General features: G+C 36.8%; 1 protein-coding gene across 2 annotated transcripts in view; it reads left to right on the forward strand.

The window, feature by feature from the left end:
- SS18 (SS18 subunit of BAF chromatin remodeling complex) overlaps nucleotides 1-19868 on the forward strand; it is an 88326-nt gene extending 68458 nt beyond the window's left edge. For both annotated transcript variants that reach the window (XM_075532476.1, XM_075532477.1), the window contains 2 exons: nucleotides 1036-1169; nucleotides 18091-19868. In XM_075532476.1, the coding sequence (XP_075388591.1) occupies nucleotides 1036-1169; nucleotides 18091-18117 (161 nt within the window). In that variant the 3' untranslated portion in view covers nucleotides 18118-19868. The remainder of the gene's footprint in view (nucleotides 1-1035; nucleotides 1170-18090) is intronic.
- Nucleotides 19869-22335: the final 2467 nt, after the last annotated feature.

Here is a 22335-nt window from a genome sequence, read left to right on the forward strand (position 1 = left end):
AAAAAGAAAGAAAATATATGTGCATTTCTTGTTTCCCTGAGAGCTATATTTTTGTGCATATGTTTGAATACCAATGTTAAAACTTTCCAGTTTACACTTTCTAAAGCATTTGCTTTTATTTTAGATATTACGTTATTTGTTTGGAAAACCAAATCAGTCTCTTGCCATCTCTGAATTTTGAAATAGTTTTTTTTCCCCAAAAAAGTTTTATTGGCACTTCATCCACATATCAAACAATTCAATATTTCAGTCATATCAAGAAGAGTTGGACAATCATTATTTAAAATCACAATTGATTTTAAAACATTTTCTTCTTCCTTTTATTGATTGTTACTAGTGTCATTATTGTTTGTTTTTTAATTGTGGCAAAAATACACACAACAAAACATTCTCTAATTCAACAACATCTACATGTAGTTTTGATGGGTGAAGTATAAAAGATCATCTTTTTTTATTACAGTGTAACTTTTAAATTTAGTCTTTTTCTTCACATGCATCCTTGGGCTTTTGCAGGTTCCCTCAGTCTTTAGTTTGAATGATTATAATAGAAAGTTAGTTTGTACAGAGCATAGCCATGCTCTTCTTTTGGTAATTTCAAAATTCAATCTCATGGACTCCAGAGTTTTCGGGAATTATTTCATTATTTTCATTTGATTTACTCTTTGCTTTTTGCTACCCTGGTTAACTCCCCAATCAGAGCATCAATGAATTCTGTTAATATCACGGAGTTGACCTACTTCACGGCTCTTGAATCCCTCTTACTGTTTTGATATGTAAGTTTTTAATGGCTAGATGATGATAGCACAGTAGTTACAGTGCATCAAAGCATCCGGCGTATGGTAGTGGCATTACAGTATTTTTATTCTTAAAACCACAAGAATTATTCTAAAAAGTCCTGATAAAATTGAGGTGTACTAAGCTATCTGTTTAAATTTAGAAATAAAAGTATAGTGACATCTAGATCTAAATTTTTGCCAGTTCTAGGGACTTCTTTTTTGTCTGTTTGGACATTTGTTTGTGTTGATTATTCTGCAGGTCCTTCACAGGGTGGTCCAGGTCCTCAGTATCCCAACTATTCACAGGGACAAGGTCAACAGTATGGGGGATATAGACCAACACAGCCTGGACCACCACAACCGCCCCAACAGAGGCCTTATGGTTATGACCAGGTAAGTTATTTAGTTGTCTTGTGAGAGTAAGGGCTTGTTTGCTCCTGATGAGGTTAAGTATTTTTTTTCATGGAGGCCTCATTGTCTCTCCATGAAGCATGAGTTAAAATAGAAAGTACATTGAAGTCTCTTTAGTGCAATGTTGGCAGAGTCCATTCGTGTTTCTCCAACATGTAAACATGCATCACCTCTAAACACCAGCATTCATCTTCTTTTTGTCTCTCAGTCTCTCACTCTTGTCTTCATTCCTCAGACTATTCCCGTAACGATGCTAAGCATCATTCTCTCTCCTAAAGCCCCCAATTTCTCAGTTTTCTCTTGTTTATTGTTAGAGACTGTGCCTTAAGTTCTAGAAATATGGAGTCCAAATATGGAGCACTCATCTTCATTTCACCATATTTGCCACACTTCCTATCTGCTGATCCATTTCTTTAAATTCATTTTCATCTCTCTCTTACACTGCCTTCCATACACATAAGTACTCTCAAGTATTAACCTTTCTCCCTTATTATCATTCTTTTTAAATATGTAGAGATGAACTTCATCCTAAGACAACCATATTTAACCATTGACAGAGTTCAGAGGGTTAGGAAAGGAGACAGAAAAGCAGGAAGCACAGGGAGGAAATGGAGTAAGTTACCCTGGAGAATGCCATTAATGACCTGAAACAAAATGTGTATGAATTGCCAAGTTTAAAACTTATCTGCTCTTTACACCTCTCAATTCATAATAGAAAGAAACAAAACACACCATTCATGAAAACAAAACGAAACCTCTTATCTTTTCATCCATTTTTCCATGAACTTTTTGAAACTCTCTCATAGCCGTGTCACTGAGTTATCTGTGTAAACATTGCTGAACTGGTGTATAATGTGCTATGTGTAGATTTATATAGTTTTTCTATTGCCTTGATCATCTTCAGGGTGGTTTCTGTCTTTCAAATGAAGAGCTCAGTAGATGTTTGTGCACCATAGGTGCATACAGTTAAACATAAGGCCACTGTGGGAGACTACTGATAAGGCAGTAACGAGGCCTTCTTTGGTAATGTCTTTTTTTTTTTTTAACAATTTATTAGGGGCTCATACAACTCTTTATCACAGTTCATACATATACATACATCAATTGTATAAAGCACATCTGTACATTCTTTGCCCTAATCATTTTTTTCTCTTTTCTTTTTTTACATTTTATTAGGGACTCATACAACTCTTATCACAATCCATACATATACATACATCAATTGTATAAAGCACATCCATACATTCCCTGCCCCAATCATTCTCAAAGCATTTGCTCTCCACTTAAGTCCTTTGCATCAGGTCCTCTTTTTTTTCCCCCTCCCTCCCCTCTCCCCCCTCCCTCATGTGCCCTTGGTAATTTATACATCGTTGTTTTGTCATATCTTGCCCTATCCGGAGTCTCCCTTCCCCCCTTTCTCTGCTGTCCCTCTCCCAGGGAGGAGGTCACATGTGGATCCTTGTAATCAGTTCCCCCTTTCCAACCCACTCACCCTCCATTCTCCTAGCATCGCCCCTCACACCCTTGGTCCTGAAGGTATCATCCACCCTTGATTCCCTGTGCCTCCAGCCCTCATATGTACCAGTGTACAACCTCTGCCCTATCCAGCCCTGCAAGGTAGAATTCGGATCATGGTAGTTGGGGGGAGGAAGCATCCAGGATCTGGGGGAAAGCTGTGTTCTTCATCGGTACTACCTCGCACCCTAATTAACCCATCTCCTCTCCTAAACCCCTCTATGAGGGGATCTCCATTGGCCGACACTTGGGCCTTGGGTCTCCACTCTGCACTTCCCCCTTCATTTAATGTGGTATATATACACACACACACACACACACACATATATACATATACACATATATACACACACATATATATACACACACACATATATATATTTTTTGCACGATGCCTTATACCTGGTCCCTTGGCACCTCATGATCGCACTGGCCGGTGTGCTTCTTCCGTGTGGGCTTTTTTGCTTCTGAGCTAGATGGCCGCTTGTTCACCTTCAAGCCTTTTAGACCCCAGAGACAATCTCTTTTGATAGCCGGGCCCCATCAGCTTTCTTCACCACATTTGCTTATGCACCCATTTGTCTTCAGCGATCCTATCATGGAGGTGTGCAGCCAATGATATGATTTTTTGTTCTTTGATACCTGGTAACTGATCCCTTCGGACCACTCGATCACACAGGCTGGTGTGTTCTTCCATGTGGACTTTGTTGCTTCTGAGCTAGATGGCCGCTTGTTTATCTTCAAGCCTTTAAGACCCCAGTCACTATCTCTTTTGATAGCCGGGCACCATCAGCTTTCTTCACCACATTTACTTGTTCACCCACTTTGGCTCCAGCAGTTGTGTCGGGAGAGTGAGCATCATAGAGTTCCAATTTAATAAAAGAAAGTATTCATGCATTGAGGGAGTGTTTGAGTAGAGGTCCAAGGTCCTTCCGCCACCGTAATACTTAACCTATAAATATAGACACATAGATCTATTTCCCCATCCTCCTATATATATTTGCATGTACATGTCTTTGTCTAGACCTCCATAAATGCCCTTTGACTCCTAGCTCTTTCCTCCATCTCCCGGTAATGTCTTTCTAATGCAGTAGGAGATAGACCGGCAGCCATCCAAACTCCATGACTTTTTATTCACAGCACAGCCCCAAATTCCTGACAACTTGACTAAAGTGACGGTGACCATCAAAGGAGAATGAAACCATATGGCTATTCACCACTGCCAGGTGTCTTACAAACATTGTTTACAACTCTTCACAGTTTCCATATTGATCTCAGGATTAAATCTAAGACCCTGAGGATGGTTCTTTAGAGCCTTGATCTAGCCCGAACATCTCTCTTCAGTCTTAACCTCTTCTTCTCCAGGCTTTCCGTGAGTCCTTTGTAAATGTTCTGCTTTCTGACTGGACTGCCCTTTGCTCCTTCATTTCTACCTGGTTCGTGCTCCTAAAATACTACTGTCCTTTGGATCTCATGCTCATGGTTTGTAATACTGCGACCCAAGGAATATTTTCTCTCAGTATTTACCACACTACAATATAATCATATATCATCACATAGGAATTTGCAAAGGTAGAATCCATGTCAACCCAATATAGTCTCTATTTTTAGCATAGTAACTGGTGTTAATTACTGCTCAGTAAACATTTGCTTAATTAATCAGGAATTTAAAGTTAGATTGATTTAAGAAGCAAAATGGTCATTTGAGTCCGTATCATGCTGACGTTGAGTGGATAACAGGAGATCCAAAGAGAGATCAGTTGGAAAAGGAAGCTGAAATTGGATTGAAAAATGAAGTACAAAATAAATAAATAAATAGATAAATAAAAATAAAGTACAGATTCTAAAAGTATAAGACAGCATAAAAAAACAGACATGAAAAACAGGATCAAGGATTAATATTTGGTAATAAAAAGAAGAGAAGCCAGTTAAAAAAAATCACAAGAAACATCTTTATCTTGTTTGTTATTAAGATTAAAATGACCTCATAAAATTGGGAAGAATTCTACCTTTTTAGATTTATGGAGGAGTTTGTATAAAACTAGTATTCTTTCAACTATATGTAGGCCAATAGTGTTCTTTATGGACAGGTTTTTGATTGAAACCTGTAGTTCTTTATTGCCTACAAGGATATTTAGGCTGTTTCTTTTTTGAGTAAACTTTTCTTGTAATTTTCAAGGAATTTTGTTTGTGTTGCTGAATAATTTCCGTGTTATCCCTTTACTGTTTCTAGATTCAGTAGAGGTGCCACGTATCTCACTTCTCATACTGGTAATTTGTGTCTTCTTTCTCATTTTAATCAATTGTCCTAAACTTCTCAAAACACCAGCTTTTGTTTTTATGACACTTTCCTCTACTTGTTTGTTTATTTCACTGATTTCTATTCTGATCATAATTAATTCTTTTCTTCTGCATGTTTTGGATTTCATTTGCTCTTTTCCAATTTCTTAGAGTGGAAGCTGGAGATCTATTGGTTTAAGATCTCCCTTTCTAATGCTAGTTTATTGCTATAAATTTCCCTCCAACTACACTTTAATTTTTATGAGTTGTTGAAAAAGTGGTAGTAGGGCTACTTTAAAAAAAAATTTTTTATTGGGGGATCGTACAACTCTTATCACAATCCATACATCCATCCATTGTGTCAAGCATATTCATCATCATTCTCAAAAAATTTGCTTTCTCCTTGAGCTCTTGTGATCAGCTTCTCATTTTATCCCTCCCTCCCTGCCTCCTGTCCCTTTTGAGTCCTTGATAATTTATAAGTAGTTATTATTTTGTCATGTCTTGCACTGTCTGACGTCTCCATCCACCCACTCTTTTGTTGTGTGTCCCTCAGGGAGGCGGTTATACGTAAGTCCTTGTCATCGGTTCCCCCTTTCTAGCCCACCTTCCCTCCATCCTCCTGGTATCGCCACTCTCACCACTGGTCCTGAGGGGTCATCTGTCTTGGATTTCCTGTGTTTCCAGTTCTTATCTGTACCAGTGTACATGCTCTGGTCTACAGTAGGGCTACTTTGGCTATACAAAGGCGAAGGAGAATTCTCTTCCAACCCAAGGTTGATTGGTCAGACATGCCTCTACTCTCCATCCCTGTTTTACCTACTCTTCTGATACCAACCATTCCTGCTGGGTTAGACAATCCATTACAGTGGCCACACAGAACTCACAGACAATACTCATGCATATGTGGCTTATGAAGGAAGTTAACAGACTACCATAATCCAGGCTCAGAAAACATTAAGGATAGAGCCATTGGTCTACAGCAGAGACTCTTTGCAGCTTGCAGGCCTGTCTTTCTGGTTCTCTGCCTTCATGGACAGGAAGCCCACCTGCTATTCTGTCACACCGTCTCAGTGGTGCTGCTACTCTGCTCTAGTGCCTCTGCTGCCTCTGTCACTTCAAACAGGAATCTGATAACTCACTCCACTGGTGACTCATCCGAACCCTGAGTTAGGATCCTCTATACCATGTTTTCGTGATCTTACTCAAATCATTTGGTGGGAGTTAGAAAAGCCATGAATAATTAATTTCACTTCACCGTGGTTGCATTTTTATTTCCAGTCACTTTTAAATACATTCTGACTTCTCTTTAATTTGACCCAAGAGTAAGTTGTTTTTCAATTATCTGGAGATTTTACAGATATTTTTCAGTTACTGATTTCTAATTTAACTTAGCATCATAATAGAACATACTTAATAATTTGAATTTTTTTTACATTTTTGAGACATTCTTTACAGTGTAGAATATGGCCTCTGTGGTAGTGTTCAATAATATCAATTAGATCAAGTTGGGGATAGTGTTTTCAAGTTTTTGTTATCTTAGATGACTTTTCTTTTTCTTATTTTTAATCATTTTATTGGGAGCTCGTACAGTTCTTATCACAATCCATACATTCATCCATTGTATCAAGAACAAATATTATTCTCAAAACATTTGCCTTCTACTTGAGCCCTTAATATCGGCTGCTCATTTTCCCACTCTCCCCTACCTCATGAACCCTTCATCATCCATAAATTATTATTATTTTGTCATATATTACACTGTTCGACATCTCCCCCCGCCTTCTTCTCTGTTGTCCCTACCCCCAGGGAGGAGGCTATACGTAGATTCTTGTAATTAATTCCCGCTTTCTACCCCACATTCTCTCCACCCTCCATGCATCGCCACTCTCACCACTGGTCTTGAAGGAGTCATCTGTCCTGGATTCCCTGTGTTTCCAGTTGCTATCTGTGCCTGTGTACATTCTCTGGTCTAGCCAGATTTGTAAGGTAGAACTGGGATCATGATAGTGGGGGGAGGAAGCATTTAAGAACTAGAGGAACGTTTTATGTTTACTCGTTGCTACCCTGCACCCTGCCTGGTTCATCTCCCCACAACCCTTCAGTAAGGGGGTGTCCGGTTGGCTACCATTGGGCTTTGAGTCTCCACTCTGCACTCACCCACATTTTCAATGATAAGATTGTTTTGTTCTTTGATGCTTGATTCCTGATCCCTTTGACAGCTCGTGGTCATACAGGCTGGTGTGTTTCTTCCATGTGGGCTTTGTTGCTTCTGAGCTAGATGGCCACTTGTTTATCTTCGAGCCTTTAAGACTCCAGATGCTATATCTTTTGATAGCCGGGCCCCATCAGCTTTCTTCACCACATTTGCTTATGCACCCATTTGTCTTCAGCGATCCTATCATGGAGGTATGCAGCCAATGATATGATTTTTAGTTCTTTGATGTCTGATAACTGGTCACTTCTGCACCTTGTGGTCAGACAAGCTGGTTTGCTTCTTCCATGTGGGCTTTGATGCTTCTCAGCTAGATGGCTACTTGTTTATTTTCAAGCCTTTAAGACCCCAGACGCTATTTCTTTTGATACTGGGCACCATCAGCTTTCTTCACCACATTTGCTTATGCACACGTTTTTCTTCAGCAATTGTGTCGGGAAGGTGTGCATCCTGGAATGCCAATTTAATAGAGTAAAGTTTTCTTGCATTGAGTAAGTGCTTGAGTGGAGGCCCAATGTCCATCTGCTGCCTTAGTACTAAACCTGTAAATACATGCATATAGATCTGTTTCCCTACACTCATATAAATATATTTACATATGTACATTCCAGTAGATGACTTTTCTTTGTAGTCCATTAGTTTTCGAGAAAGGGATGTTAAATCCCCGATGAGAATTGTGTATTTATCTATATTACTTGAAGTTCTATTTGTTTTGTTTCATGTGTCTTAAAGCTATGTTATTTGGTGTTTAAGTGGTTAGAATTTTTATGTTCTCTTAATGAATTATTCCTTTACCATTATAAAATGCCATTCCTTCGTCTTTATTCCTGGTAATATTCTTTGCTCTGAAATCTGTCTGATATTGTTGTAGGTACACCAGCTTTCTTTAGTGTAACATTAGCATGATGTGAATCTATTTCATGTAAGCAGCGTATAATTGGGTCTTACTTTTTTATCCAGTCTGACAGTATCTGCCTTTTAATTGGTTGTTGTGAACATTATGTTTAATATGATTATTGGTATGGTTAAGTCTTCTCCTGATATTTTTTATGTTATGTTATTTATTTTTATTTTTCTCTTCTTAGTGGTTTGGTATTTAAAAAAACAAAAGTTTTGAGATGTAATTCACACATTATACAATTTACCATTTTAAATTACATGTACAATTCACTAATTTTTATATTCACAAAGTTTTTCAACTATTACTGAAGTCTAAGCTTAGATCATTTCACCATTTGGAAAAACAAAACAAAACGGATAGTTACTAGCACTCATGTCTCACTTCCCACAAATATATTAGGCAACAACTAGTTCACTTTCTGTCTCTATTGGTGTGCCCATTGTGGACATTTAAGAGAAATGGAATCTATAAAGCGTAGTGTTCTGTGATAAGCTTCCTTCATTTAGCATAGTATTTTTATTCACCCATGCTTTCACATATATCAGAACTTCATTTCTTTTTATGGTCTGTAATAGTCTATTGTATAGATAGACCACATTTTGTTTATCCGTTCATCTGTTGGTGGACATTTGGATTACTTTAATCATTTGGCTATTTGTGCTGCTGTGAACACCGATGTACAAATTTTTATTTGAGCGCCTGTTTTTAATTCTTTTTGTTTGTTTGTTTATTGTTTTATTTTTTGTGTGGTGATGATTTTATAACTTTTATTTTAATTAGGGGCTCATACAAATCTTATTACAGTCCATGCATACATCAATTGTGTAAAGCACATTTGTACATTTATTGCCCTCATCATTCTCAAAGCATTTGCTCTCTACTTAAGCCCCTAGCATCAGGTCCTCATTTTTCCCCCTCCCTCCCTATTCCCCCCTCTCTTGTGAACCCTTGATAATTTATAAATTATTACTTTGTCATATCTTGCCCTGTCCGACATCTTGCTTCACCCACTTTTCTGTTGGCCGTCCCCCAGGGAGGAGGTCACATGTAATTGGCTCCCCCTTTCCAACCCACCCTCTCTCTACCCTCCCAGTATCGCCACTCTCACCACTGGTCCTGAATGGATCATCCGCCCTGGATTCCTTGTGTTTCCAGTTCCTATCTGTACCAGTGTACATCCTCTGATCTAGCACCTGTTTTTAATTCTGTGGGTTTATATACTTGCAAGTGGTATATAACCACTAGGTCCTATGGTAATTGTATATTTAAATTTTTAAGGAAATATAAAATGCTTAGCTCCAGTGACTGCACCATTTTTACAACCCAGCCAGTAATGTACAAATGTTCCAGTTTCAACTCATTGTTACAAGCACTTGTTTGCTGTTTTTCTGACCATAGCCATCCTTGTGGGGCAAGTGTTTTTTTATTGTACTTTTGATGTATATTTCTCTAGTGTATAATGAATAGGAGCATTGGTGACAATGTGGGTTAGGCATTGAGCTGCTAAACTCAAGTGTGGCAGTTCAAAACCTAACAGCTGCTCAAATGGAAAAAGATCAGGCTGTCTGCACCCATAAATATGTAGTCTCGGAAACCTCACAGAGCATTTCAACTCTATCCTACATAGAGTCTCTGTGAGTTTGAATCAACTTGATGACAGTAGCTTAGTGTCTAATTACCCTGCGCATGTTTTTGTGAGCTCATTGATCATCTGTATATGACCTCGATATTAAATTCTTCACTACTATTTAGTCCCTCAAACTTCTCTGATCTTTAGGTTGACTCTTCACTCAACTGATGAAGTTGTGTGGTGCACAAATATTTTTAATTTAGATAAAGTTTAATTATTTTGTTGCTCTTGCTTTTGTTGTCATACCAAAGAATTAGCTATTACAAACTAGTCTTTGAACCAGAACCCTTTTGTTTTATTTTAATCATTTTATGGTTTTAATGCTTACCTTTAGGTCCTTGAAATATTTTGAGTTAGTTTTGTGCATGATATAGAGTGTGGATCTTGTGTTTTTTTGCCCACTGAAATTTAGCTGCCCTAGCATAATTTGTTACAGAGATTATTTTTTCACCATTGAATGGACTTAGCATCCTTGTTGAAAATCAATGGATCATATATATCTGATTTCATTTCTGAACTGAAACTCTCTGCCATTGTCCTGTATGTTTATCTGTATATCAGTACTAGATTTCTTGTTCCTGTAGTTTTACATTACGCTTTGAAATCAAGAAGTGTGAATTCTTCTACTTGGTTCCTTTTTTTCCAGGATTGTTTTTGGTTGTTCAAGGGTATTGCTGTCTTATATAAACTCGATAATTGACTTTTCCATTTTGAGAATGCTATTAGAATTTTAATGGAAGTCACATAGTGAATCTTATGGATTGCTTTTTGTTGTATCAACATCTTAGCAATGTTAAGATTTTCAATCTTGAACCTGGCATTGTCCCTCTATTTAGGTGTTCTTTAATTTATTTCAGCATTGTTTTGTAGTGTTCAGTATACACATTTTTCATGCTCTTGGTTAAATGCATTTCTTCTGTTGCTAAGTAAGTAAAGCACCCGAATTAATTTCCCTACTTGACCTAATGCCCTGCGACTTTGCTGAGTTCATGTATGAGCTGAAGTAGCTTTCTTGGAGATGTTTTCTGGTTTTTCTCTATAGGCTAACTTTATCTACAAATAAACATAGTCTTACTTTTCCCTTCCAGATTTGGATACCCTTCATCCATCATCCATTTATTTATATTTTCTATCTGCTCTGGCTAGGGCCTTTTAAACATTATTTATATTAATGGCTAAGATTTTAATATAGTATTGTTAAGGGCAGGAATCCTTGTTTTGTTCTTGATCCCTAAGACAAAAACATTTTCTCTTTTGAGTGTGTTAGCTGTATACTTTTCCTAAATAACCCTTCCTTATATTAAAATTTTTCCTTTTACTTCTTGAATAGTTTTATTAGGAAAGGGTCTTGGCAACTTAATTTTTTAAAGCTCCTTTCCTGGGTGTACAATTCTAATTTGACAGCTTCTCCACACCGTCATTAGGATGTTGCTTCATTGTCTTCTTGCTTACATTGTTTCTAAGGCCATGCCTGCTTTTCATTCATATCTTTGTTTTCTTGTTGTTAGTATATCTTTTTTCTTTGACAGCCTGTTAGATTTTTTTTTTCTTGATCATATGGTTGGATTGGGGACAAAATTCCATTCTCAAATTGCTTTGAGCTGCCTATGCCAATTCCTTGGCGCATCTTTCTTCATATTTCCTATGCTTTGGATATATTGAAGTTCTTGAACCTATGAGATTATATTTTTAATCAAATTTGGAAAATTTGGACATCAGCGAAAAGATTCGTTTTTATTTATTTTTTTGTTTCTTTTTCCCAAAATGCTTTTCCAGTTAAGGCTGCTGAGGTTCCGTCATCGTTCCTGACCTGCTGTTCAATTTAAAAAGTGTTCTTCCTGCCCGAGCTCCTTTCCAGTTCCTTTTGGGTAGTGTATTATGTTGTATATTGAAGTTAAGTAATATTTTCCAGGTCACTATGATCTGTGTGTGTGTGTGTGTGTATTTTTTTTCTGACAATCTGGGTTCCTTCTCTTGAATTCAATTTAGGTCTGTCTTTTATCTTCCATGTTCCTGCTTAAGTTTTGTTTTTTTTAATGTATGGTATTCAAAAAGAAATATGACAGCTTCTTTTTCTAATTTTAACAACTGTATCAGTTTCTAGTCTTATTTCAATTATTGATTCTCTCCACCCCCACCCCCCCTTCAGTATGGGTCATATTTTCTTCCTCTCTGGTAATCTTTGATTGGATACTAGACATTGTGAATTTTAATTTGTTGGATGGTAGTTGTATTCCTAGAAATATTGTTGAGCATTGTTTTTGGGTGAAGTTAAATAAGTTTCCAACAGGTGAGTCCTTTCAAAAAACAGTTTTTTACTTTTATGTCTTTGTATTGAGACTTTTTATTGTATTGTTGGTTCTTAAGGAAAGGTGCTTTGCCTACAAATCATGGTGGTCTGGACTTAATAACACTAACCTATTTTTGGCCAATTGAAAAGCAGGCCAACTGTTAGTTAAGAGGCACTTAACTAATGATTTCTTACATATAATCTTGAAGAACTCATCACCTGCATTGATTATGTCCTTAGAGGTGAGGAATTGGTGGTAATTCAGATGGACAGCTCTGAAAACATTTGTCAGATTCCTGTCTCACTTTTGCCAGACTTAAAAAAAAAATCTTGGGGAAAGACAGAACCCTGTGGGGTAATGCATTGGGCTGTTACCACAAGGCCAGCAGTTCTAGATTTGCTGGCCACTCTTTGGGGGAAAGGTGAGGCTGTCTGCTCCCAGAAATAGTTATAGCCTAGAAAACTCCAGGGAGCAGGCTTTCTTTGTGCTATAGGGTCATTATGAGTCAAATTCAAATTGATTGCATTAGGCTTGGTTTTAGTTTTTAGAGAAAGACTGAAATTCTCCATCAGTCTGATACTGCATTTGAATTTTTAAATTATTATTTGGAAAAAATAAAGATTCCCAACCTGGTGCCAAATAGGCTCTCACAGATAAAAATCACTGGCTAAATGAGTAGTATGAGTCATTGCAGTAGACAAATACCTTTTTATGGACTTCAAAACCAAAACAAATAGACACTGCTTAATCTATTTTGGAAACTTTAAGGGTCACCATGCCTTGGTAATACGGTCTAATTTCAAAACACTTCAGGACCTGGAAATTGTAAGTGTTAATTTCTCTTGATGCTTATGGTTTTGAAACAGTATTTGAAGTCTTTCCAGTAATTTCTATTCATGTAAACACAATGGCCACAGTGTAAGTTGCAAACTCTGGGCACTGACATGGTTGCAGAGAAGGCGTGACAAATCCTCCCATAGACCAAACGTTAGGTGCCAGAATAGTTGTGAGCCTCAGTGGGGCTATATATGGTTTTTTTTGGAGGGGGGTGGGCTGGGGGGGGTGTAGACAATAGATTTCTTGATGCAAGTTTCAGAGTCTAGCTTGCTTGGACTTCATTTTAGATCCCCAGATTTGATTCTATACAAGTGGTGCTAAAAGACTTTATGAATAGGAAATGTTACTGCTATGTTTTTGAAAGCTGCATAGTAGCTAACACGAAGTCACGCTTTATTTGACTAACATTTAAACCTCTTTTCATGAACTCCGGAATAGATCTTCTTGCTTAAGGTCTTTGTTCTTGCAGATTTTTATTTAAACCTGTAATACCATCTGGGTGTTTGGCAAATGTGATAACTTTTGGATACTGTCTCAACTTTTCTCTTTGTTATGTATCTGTTGAGTTCTCGCTTGATCCAGTTTTAGTAACTGGATTTCACGTGGCTGTAGGTGTCCTGGCTCTGTGCCTCATAGTCACTAGTGTCAGGTTGGTTTCTAAGAAAATCCATGAGTCAGTGCCCACATAGGGATTGTTTTTAAGATTTGTTAGGCAGGCACCAGAGTATATTAAGTCAAAGGTCGAAATGTCCCCATCTCTGAGATAAGCCTTATTGAGTCCCTAGTAATCCTGCAAATTATGAGGTTTTTTAATCTGCCTGGTGGGGGTAGGAACTATTTTCTTTTCATATGAGTACCAAGTATTATTTCTTCTAATAATTCTGGGTATTTTTCTCCAGTCTGGTGTATTTTTCTCACCCATATCTACAACTCCTTTGTATATTCCTTATCAAAGAGAAGGGTATTACCACCGTGCAGGATTGCCACGTGTTATAGTCAATTTTTAAGTCTCTATAACTCACCCTTACAGACCTAATAAAAGGCAAAATCTTGTTGATCCTCCTTTCTCCAAAACTCATTTTACCTGTAACCTGCTGCCTGGTCTTCGTTTGGCAATTTCTCATCTCTTGTCTTCCTCTCAGCAGGATTTGCCATGCTCTGCTCACTGTACCCTTTGCTGGAGTCATATTAATGGGTACTTGTCACTTGCAAACCATTTTCATGTTTTTGAATAAGTTTCTGGGTTGCGATACTCATTACTCCCACTTCTGTGAGGAAACATACACCCAAGAAGGCATATTTAAGGCTACTTTTCCCAGGACAGTATGCTGTTAAGTAGTAGAAATTGTTTTTTGGCTTCCAAACCCATACTTTTAACCTTCAATACTACACGAGAATTTGCCAATGGTTGCAGATGCTTCTGGTTTGATCATGGTTTAGTCCTATAGTATGATCAACTGTGCATAAGTCAAGTTATTTAATCTCTCAGTGCCTCAGTTTCTTCATCTGTAAAATAGGGACAGTGATTACTGTATAGATTACATAAGGGGGCTTCAAAAATGTTTGGAAAAGACTTTTTTTATTTTGACACACTCCCCCCACAGTTTTTATTGACATATATGTCAAATATGATACAATAATTTAATCATTCAGTCATATTAAGAGTTGCACAGTCATTGCCACAGTCAATTTCCGAACATTTTCTTCTCTTAATCTTACTGTTGTTAGCTCCATATTTCCCCCCATCTCCTTCTGCCATGCTCCTAGGTAATTATTAATTCAGTTAATCTCTCTAATAGATTTACTATACTGGATTTTATATACAGGAAATCATACAAAACACAAACAGTAAGCAAACAAACAAAAACCCCAACAATAATGACTAAACAACCATCAATAAAAGAAAAACCTCAATAGAAAATAAAGCAGAAAATAATAAGTGAAGCTCAAATGATAGGTGTTAAATTTTAACTGCATCTGCTGCCATACTCCACCTCACAGTGCTCCCTGTCTCATACCAAGGCTGTTCATGTCCCTGTACGATGTTCAGAGGGGTTCACTGGGGCTTAATCCATGCACACACACATTTAGAAACTCCTGTGTAGACGCATAGGAAACACTAGTACAGCGGCCAACACCTGCTTGAGCTCTTAATTGCTGTGATGGATGAGGATGGTGTGTGGAGTTACATGTTGGACGCGAAGATCAGTGTTTCAAATCCACCAGCTACTCCTCAGGAGAAATAAGCAGTTTTCTCTGCCCCTGTAAAGATTTACCTAGATAGAAACGTAAAAGGGCAGTCTTCCTTGTCTTATATGGTTGCTATGAGTTGAAAGAGTTTTTAATATTGCTAATATTAACAAGCCTTCTTATATTCTATAAAATTCTAAACTTATTTGGTTTACCACTCCCTTTTCAGGGGGAAAAAAATTACTTGGTGCCCCTCTGGCAATTTAAAAAGCTTTATGCTATAGCCCATAATCGAGAATTAAGTTGAAATGTCTGCTTTTGCAGCCTTTCCGAATCATTCCAGGCTCCCCCCCAACCCCCCACCCCCGTAAGGTGGTGTCACACTTTGGGGAACACTGTTTTATTCCATTGTGCATATTCTTGCATAATCTGGATTCATTCTTCATATGCTTAATATTTTTTTCTCCATGCCTATTTCTTGTTTGATTTGACCTTTTCTCTTTGTTCTTCAAACCTTACTATTCGCTCAAATATTTTTCTAATTATTATATCCCTTGTTAACCTTTTCTTCTCTGAACTCTCATAGTACTCTATGTTCTGTCATTGCTATTTGATTTTTTAAAACAAATTTTATCCTCCTTTTCAAGTTTATTGTTATGATTTTGAGCATATAATATTTGCTCAAAAATGTATAACCCAAAAAAATGTATAACCACTTGAGTTTTATTTGGCATACACGCTGAAGGCATCGTATGTGTCAGGGATATTTGAGGCATGAGGATGGGTAGGATGTGTTCCCTGCCCTCATGATTCAAAGCTGAGTTGAAAAATTACAGCTGGACTTTGTCTCACTCCTTAGCTCTCCACCTCTCTGCTGCTTTCACGTCACTTGTGTGTGTGCACAACTCACTCTCCGTGGGCGTATTTCACTGAACACATTCACGCTTTCCTTCAAGATTGACATTCACTAATTATGGTTTCCAATTAAAAAAAAACCCTTTCTTGTGTTCTCTTTTAAGTGGTATAACAAACAAATTAAGTAGGAAATAAATATAGGCATTAATAAGAAGGAAATTGAAATCCAGAGAGGTAGATGCTATTATCTCACATTATAAGTGAAGAAACTGCTTCCCAAAAAGGTTTTTCTGTTCAGAGTTAAATAGAAAGCAGTAATGTTGTAACTCAAACTCAGCTTTAGCATCTAGGTAATCTAGGAATTGAATAAGTTCCTATTTGTGTCAGCTAACAGCAAAGTAAACACTGACTCATTTAAACGCTCTATTTTAGAAGCATGTAAGCGGATACCAAACCTGAGGGTTAGAATAATGACGGTGTTGACCACTCCACCAGTTAGCAATGTTGTGCCAATGTTGTTGTATTTATCCACTTCTCTCTCACACATTTTTTGAAGACTACTTTAAAGCAAATCCAAGATATGATACCATTTTACCTACCAAGATGTCAAAATGCATTGATTTCAGATTTGGCTGACTACAACTGTATAAAGTACATGAATATAAAATCCCCTAATTCTATGAATAGGGCATTCTTTTTAGATATAGCATGCTAATCCACAGATTTCCAAGTGTGTTTACTGTGTAGGATTGTAAGTCTTTTTTAAAAGTGTAGTTTCTTATGGTACAGGAATAGTTTAACTCTAGAATATTTTCTTGATATAAAACAATTAATCTCTGAAGGCAATTTATCCTGTGGAAACAATGTGCTAGTTTGTGCTCCTGGTAAGCACTTTTCTTGAAGAATAGGTGCTATTCACAGGACTAGAGGGTTGCTTGGTTATGTGAACGGAACATTGCCCTAAGTGGGAGCCCACTCAGCTGCAACTAACAATAGTTCTAAACACTTTGAAGAAATAGTGGATGAAATATATTTGTATATCTCTCTCTCTCTCTTATTGTACCTCTGTGGTGGAGAAAATGTTCCTGCTCTCCTCCCTCTCAAAGCTAACTAACATATGCATATTAGGTATTATTTACCTCCTATAAGGGACTTTTTAAAAGTTCTATTTAAAAAAATTTTTATCAGCATATAAGTTACATCTCATACAATTTAATAGTTCATTCACATCAAGAAAGGTTGAAACATCATCACCAAAATGAAATTTAGAACATTTTCTTCATTCCTATATTCATTGATATTAGCTCCCCTTTTCCCCCAACCTTCCTTGCCATTTCCTCAAGGAACCATTAACCCAGTTACTATCTCTATAAATGTAACCTGTCATGGATTTCATATACAGAAAAACACAAAACTAACAATAATAACAAAGTATAGCAGATATGAAACTCAATTAGAAAAAAAGGCAGAAATATTAAAAACGAATACAAACTGAAATGTATCATTAGGGAGGTCAGTTGATAGGGTGCTAAATTTTAACGTAACTGTATCTTTAACAATCCTGTTTCCAACTCCTGTGTGGGATTTGCTATTTCACACAACATCTGTACTCTCTTTTTCTTTCCTGTCCTGTCAGTTTATGGACTTTCAAGTGCACTCTTGTTGGTCTCAGGGAAAGGCCCAAATTCTTTAGTATGAATAAAAATTTTTATCCTCAGCCTCCAAACCCCCTTCCCATTCTGACGTTCCACTTACCGTTGCTATTACACCTTTCCATTGTTAATGCATAATGGCAATTACGACATGCAGTAAAAATACTGTCACAGCAACAGATACGTACTAACATGTACCACATCACTGCTGAGAAGTTCAGCTTCTCATTTACTCCTGCTTAATTCAAATCCACAGAATTCACCAAGCAATCAAATTATGCCATGTGGTGGACCTTTGCTAGTCTCTTGCATGTTTACAATTATGATGTCAATAATTAATTTGCAGTTTAACGTAGTTTCATAGGAAATTAGAATGATCCTGTATACCAGAATACCTAAAGTTCTTGTTTTTGTTGTAGGTGCAATTGTTTTCAATAGTATGACAGTGCTAGAAATACTGTTTTATGACTTAGGATTTTCTGTGCTAAACTATTATGATCAAACTATTGTTTAATGATATTTTAATTTACTTTTTAGGGACAGTACGGGAATTACCAGCAGTGAAAAAGTACTTACATTCCAATAGCCAGTACCTGTTAGCAGCCCTGTTGCCACCTCAACACTGTGGACACCTCCCTGTGACGAGACCCTTTCATTCCGTCTAGTTTTTTGGAAAAACTGTGGATAAGTGGCTGTTCCTTCAGTAAGCGGCCTTTGTGGCTTAGTTGTAAAAGGCTTTAGTAGCTCAAAAGTACTCCTGACTTCACATTTCTACTCTAGATGGCAACATTGGACAGAAAATACAATGACATAACCAATTTGCAACGATTCCGGAACTGTTTCAAATAGACTGTTACAGACTGAAAGGTGGGAACAGCTTTGTATGTTTGTGAAGGTTAAGGGGATTTAATACTTTTCCACAGATTCTTTTGTAAGGGGAAGAGGGAAATGTACACTTTTTACAGCAGCAATATTTTGTATATTATGTTTATTTCTTGTGAATATGCAAGGCAGTACACTACGCACTGGGCAGAATCAGAGATCCTCTGTTGATGTGGATTGGAACATGGTAGATGCTGGACTGTGTTGGTTCAAGATGGTGTACTATAAAGAGCGAGGTGAGGGAGAAGACAAAGCACACCATATGTCCACTAGTGTGTTCTTAAAAGAGGAACTTTAAATCCCTTTATCTGTCAGATAGTCAAGGGCACTGTGATACCGTTTCAAGTAAAAGGACATTTTTAAAAAGCCTTCCATTTTTGTGGATTAAAGATCTTTTTTATAGAGCTCATTTATAGTGCAGTTTTAAAATGTGAGGCAATAATTACTTCATATTGGACCTGAAGAAGCTTTGGTAATCATTTCATGTAAGTGAAATGGTAATCCTCCCCTAAAATAGCAATAACTGAAAACAAAGGATGAATTTTACTTTGAGCAATCAGGGAATTTAGTAAGTAATATCAAATAATTTTATAAGTACTATCAAAGAAGAGTCAACATTGAGTAATTTTATCTTTTAACATTACAAGGATAATTGGTTTATATAATAAAATAGTATAGAAGACTTCTTTAAAACCTTTGTTTCAACTTTTTTAACTGGAACGAATGCCATTTATAGAGGGGCATTTTTATACTTTTCCCTTTTTTATGTTGGTTCATGTAAGACAAAGATGTTGATAAGGTTTTTACCTTGATCTGTATTAAAAGCATGTAGGCCGCATGTTAGATCACTGTGTTTATTAACATGGCATCTTTAATCATTATTTGAGATCATACTGTGCCTGATTATTTTAACTAAATTCAGGGATGTTGAAATGAGCAGGAGAGCGCGCATAGAGAAGTTTTGAAAACACAGTTATTTAGGCATAATTTGAAAACATCCATCCCAAAGGTAAGTTGCTATTTTCATCACAGTTGCCTATGCCCAGGGAATAGATCTTCTTTATAATTGAATTTGTTTTCCCCCACTTCTAACTGGAAATGAAACAAAAGGGGTGCCATAAATTTGAATAAGTGAAATGTTCTGGCCTCAACATTCTGTAATCAGAAGGAAGGATTTCAGTATGTCTGTGTGTATGTGTGTGTGGGAGAAGTTTCTGTATGGGTTTTAAGATCAGAATAGGTTTGCTCCCCACCCCTCAGCCCCCAAGTTGGTCAGTAGAAAATGACATCAAGGTTTGAACAGATAGAGCATAGACAGCCTTATTGTGATTGAAGTACTTGTAGGGTCTGTGCCAAGTTTCCACCACTGTGTACTTTGTTGCTATTTAAACTGTATCAACTCTAATGGAAGAATAAATTATTTGTGATTTTAATTTTCTCATTTGTTTCTTTAAATTAGATCTCTTTAACTGTCTTGTTGCATCTGGAGATTATACTGTGGATTTTTAAAAAAATTAGTCCAGTATAAGCAGACAATATTTGTATTCTAGGACTTTATCAAAATTCTCTTGCCATGCCCAAGTTAATTAGAATTAACTGTTCTGTAATCAGCATGTTGTGTAGGCTGTTTGTTATAGAATTCTTTCTCTGAAAATGAAGTCCGTGAGGCTATAATCAAGATGACTGAATTAGATAAATGAGTTGAGGAGACAAAATTGTACTGAACCCAACCTGGTGTAGCTATGTTATCTCATTTGAAATAAGCTCAACTGACATTAAGAAATAATTTGTCTTGCCAGCCCATCTTCTGTTGTCTTATTCTCCTTTTAATGGAAACTAAAATTGCAATTTTAATAAACAGAATTTCCTCTAGGACTTTGTTCCCGGAGATGAGTGCATTGGCAAGGTTTAATTGTTTTGTAACAGTCCTATTTTGTGAAAGTTTTTAATTGGTGGCGACAAAAATTACCTTACTCCTCTGATACCTGGTAAGCAAGGAACTTTACCAGTAGCTTTCTACAGAACATGACATTTCCATATAGATGATATATTCTAAAGCTGTTTCTTTTCCTGAAATTTAAATTTTATCAAAGCGTATTATAATAAGTATTACACATTCCCTCAACTTTGATCAGCAGATTAATAGATTACTAAGAAAAAAGCCAGGCAATCATTGTTCAAAATTTTAAAATACTTAACTATGCTAATTATTGCTCACATTTAAAAGTACTTAACTGTGTTAGTTTAGTTGTTTGATAAATAAATTAGTATTATCTTTTAGCACTATGGTGACAGATTATTTTTTGTTTTTTTTTTTTCAACTGCTTTGTGGATTTTTCAGACATACACCAAAGTGGAGAATGCCTCATGTCACACTTAGCAACTTGTGACCAATCTTGTGACATCTGTGCACACCCACAAACTAAATATCTTTACTGGGATCTCTAAAAGATAAGTACTCTTTTAAAAAACTTTATCTTGGAAGACCTGAAAGAACATTCCTATTCCCCAAATTCTGCATTTTCAATGTTATCATTGAGCGAGACACCATTGTGAAATCTGCAGAATCCTGATAATCTTCCAATATTCTTTCGTTAGTAACCCCCAATTAATACCCGCCCAGATTTTAGGTGGATTCTCAGATGCCCGGAGACCATACTTAACAGCTTCCTTTGTAGCAGGTATGACTTTTTAAGTGTAGATTGATGAGCTGAAGTGGTTGTTGGCAACATTGAAAGCATGCTTCATTTTCATTCCATGACCTGGAACGTGATAAATTGGTTGGGCGTTTGGGCCTTACAGCGTTTTAAAAGTAGTCTAGAAATTGGCAATAGAAAAAACTTGGAAGTCTGTTGGATGACCTCATAAAGTCTTTTCGTCTGTACTGTCCACTAACTTCGGACTTTCACAGGGGAGAAAAATAACACCTCTTAATAAGTTCCTGTGTTTTGGGGGCCTTTGATTATATTAGCAAAGACTATACACTAATGTGGGGTCATGTAGTGGAGAATCAGCTCATACTACCATCTGACATAACCTGTATGGTATCATATTTAATAGAAATAGTATATTGTATATATGATGTGCTTCATAACAGTTCATATTCTTTATAATAAAGTGGAGCAGAGTGGCTTAGCATTTCAACATAACCATCACCACCATCCCTGTCATCACTTGAATGAAGCAGAATGCTATAAGACCAATTAATTTAGTTAATTTCAGAATATTGGCCAACTATATGCTTAATGTTTTTAATAGTTTTGGCATCTGTATACTTTTTTCTACATGGCATGTTTTCTAAGCACTTATATGAGAATTGGGTGAAAATACCTTCTAAAGTCTCTTATTTTGTTTTTGTTTATAAATTTATATATATACACACACACACACACACACACACACATATATAATGCTTTGTGATTTGTCCTCAAACACTTCTTGTTGTTTTTGTTTTTTACTATGTGATGTGTATATTTTGATTTTCATTTCCCTGTAATTTTTGGGGGGACGGGGTGCAGAATTGATATACTAAAAGTATTTTTATACCTTTAGTAACTAAAAAAGTACTCCTTTGAGTTGATGCCAACTTACAGCCCCCCAGTAGCACTGTGAGTTTCCGAGACTAGCTGTTACAAGGGTAGGAAGCCCCCATGTCTTTCGCTCCTTGAGCTGTTAGTGGTTTCCAACTGCTGACCTTGCAGTTAGCAACCAAACTTTTAATCACTACCCCACCAGGGTATACCTGTTATGGCCCTTACTATTTAGCTTGTATCCATGTAGGGAGGTTTGTATTGGTTTTATCTAAAGAGCTATAATACTATTAGCTATGGAATGATTTGTTTTGGAATAAATATTTTCGCCGACTACTGTACACATTTGGGAAGCTCAGGTAGTATAGTG

Source organism: Tenrec ecaudatus, chromosome 15, assembly GCF_050624435.1.
Source record: "Tenrec ecaudatus isolate mTenEca1 chromosome 15, mTenEca1.hap1, whole genome shotgun sequence".
In the NCBI taxonomy this organism is placed as follows: domain Eukaryota; kingdom Metazoa; phylum Chordata; class Mammalia; order Afrosoricida; family Tenrecidae; genus Tenrec; species Tenrec ecaudatus.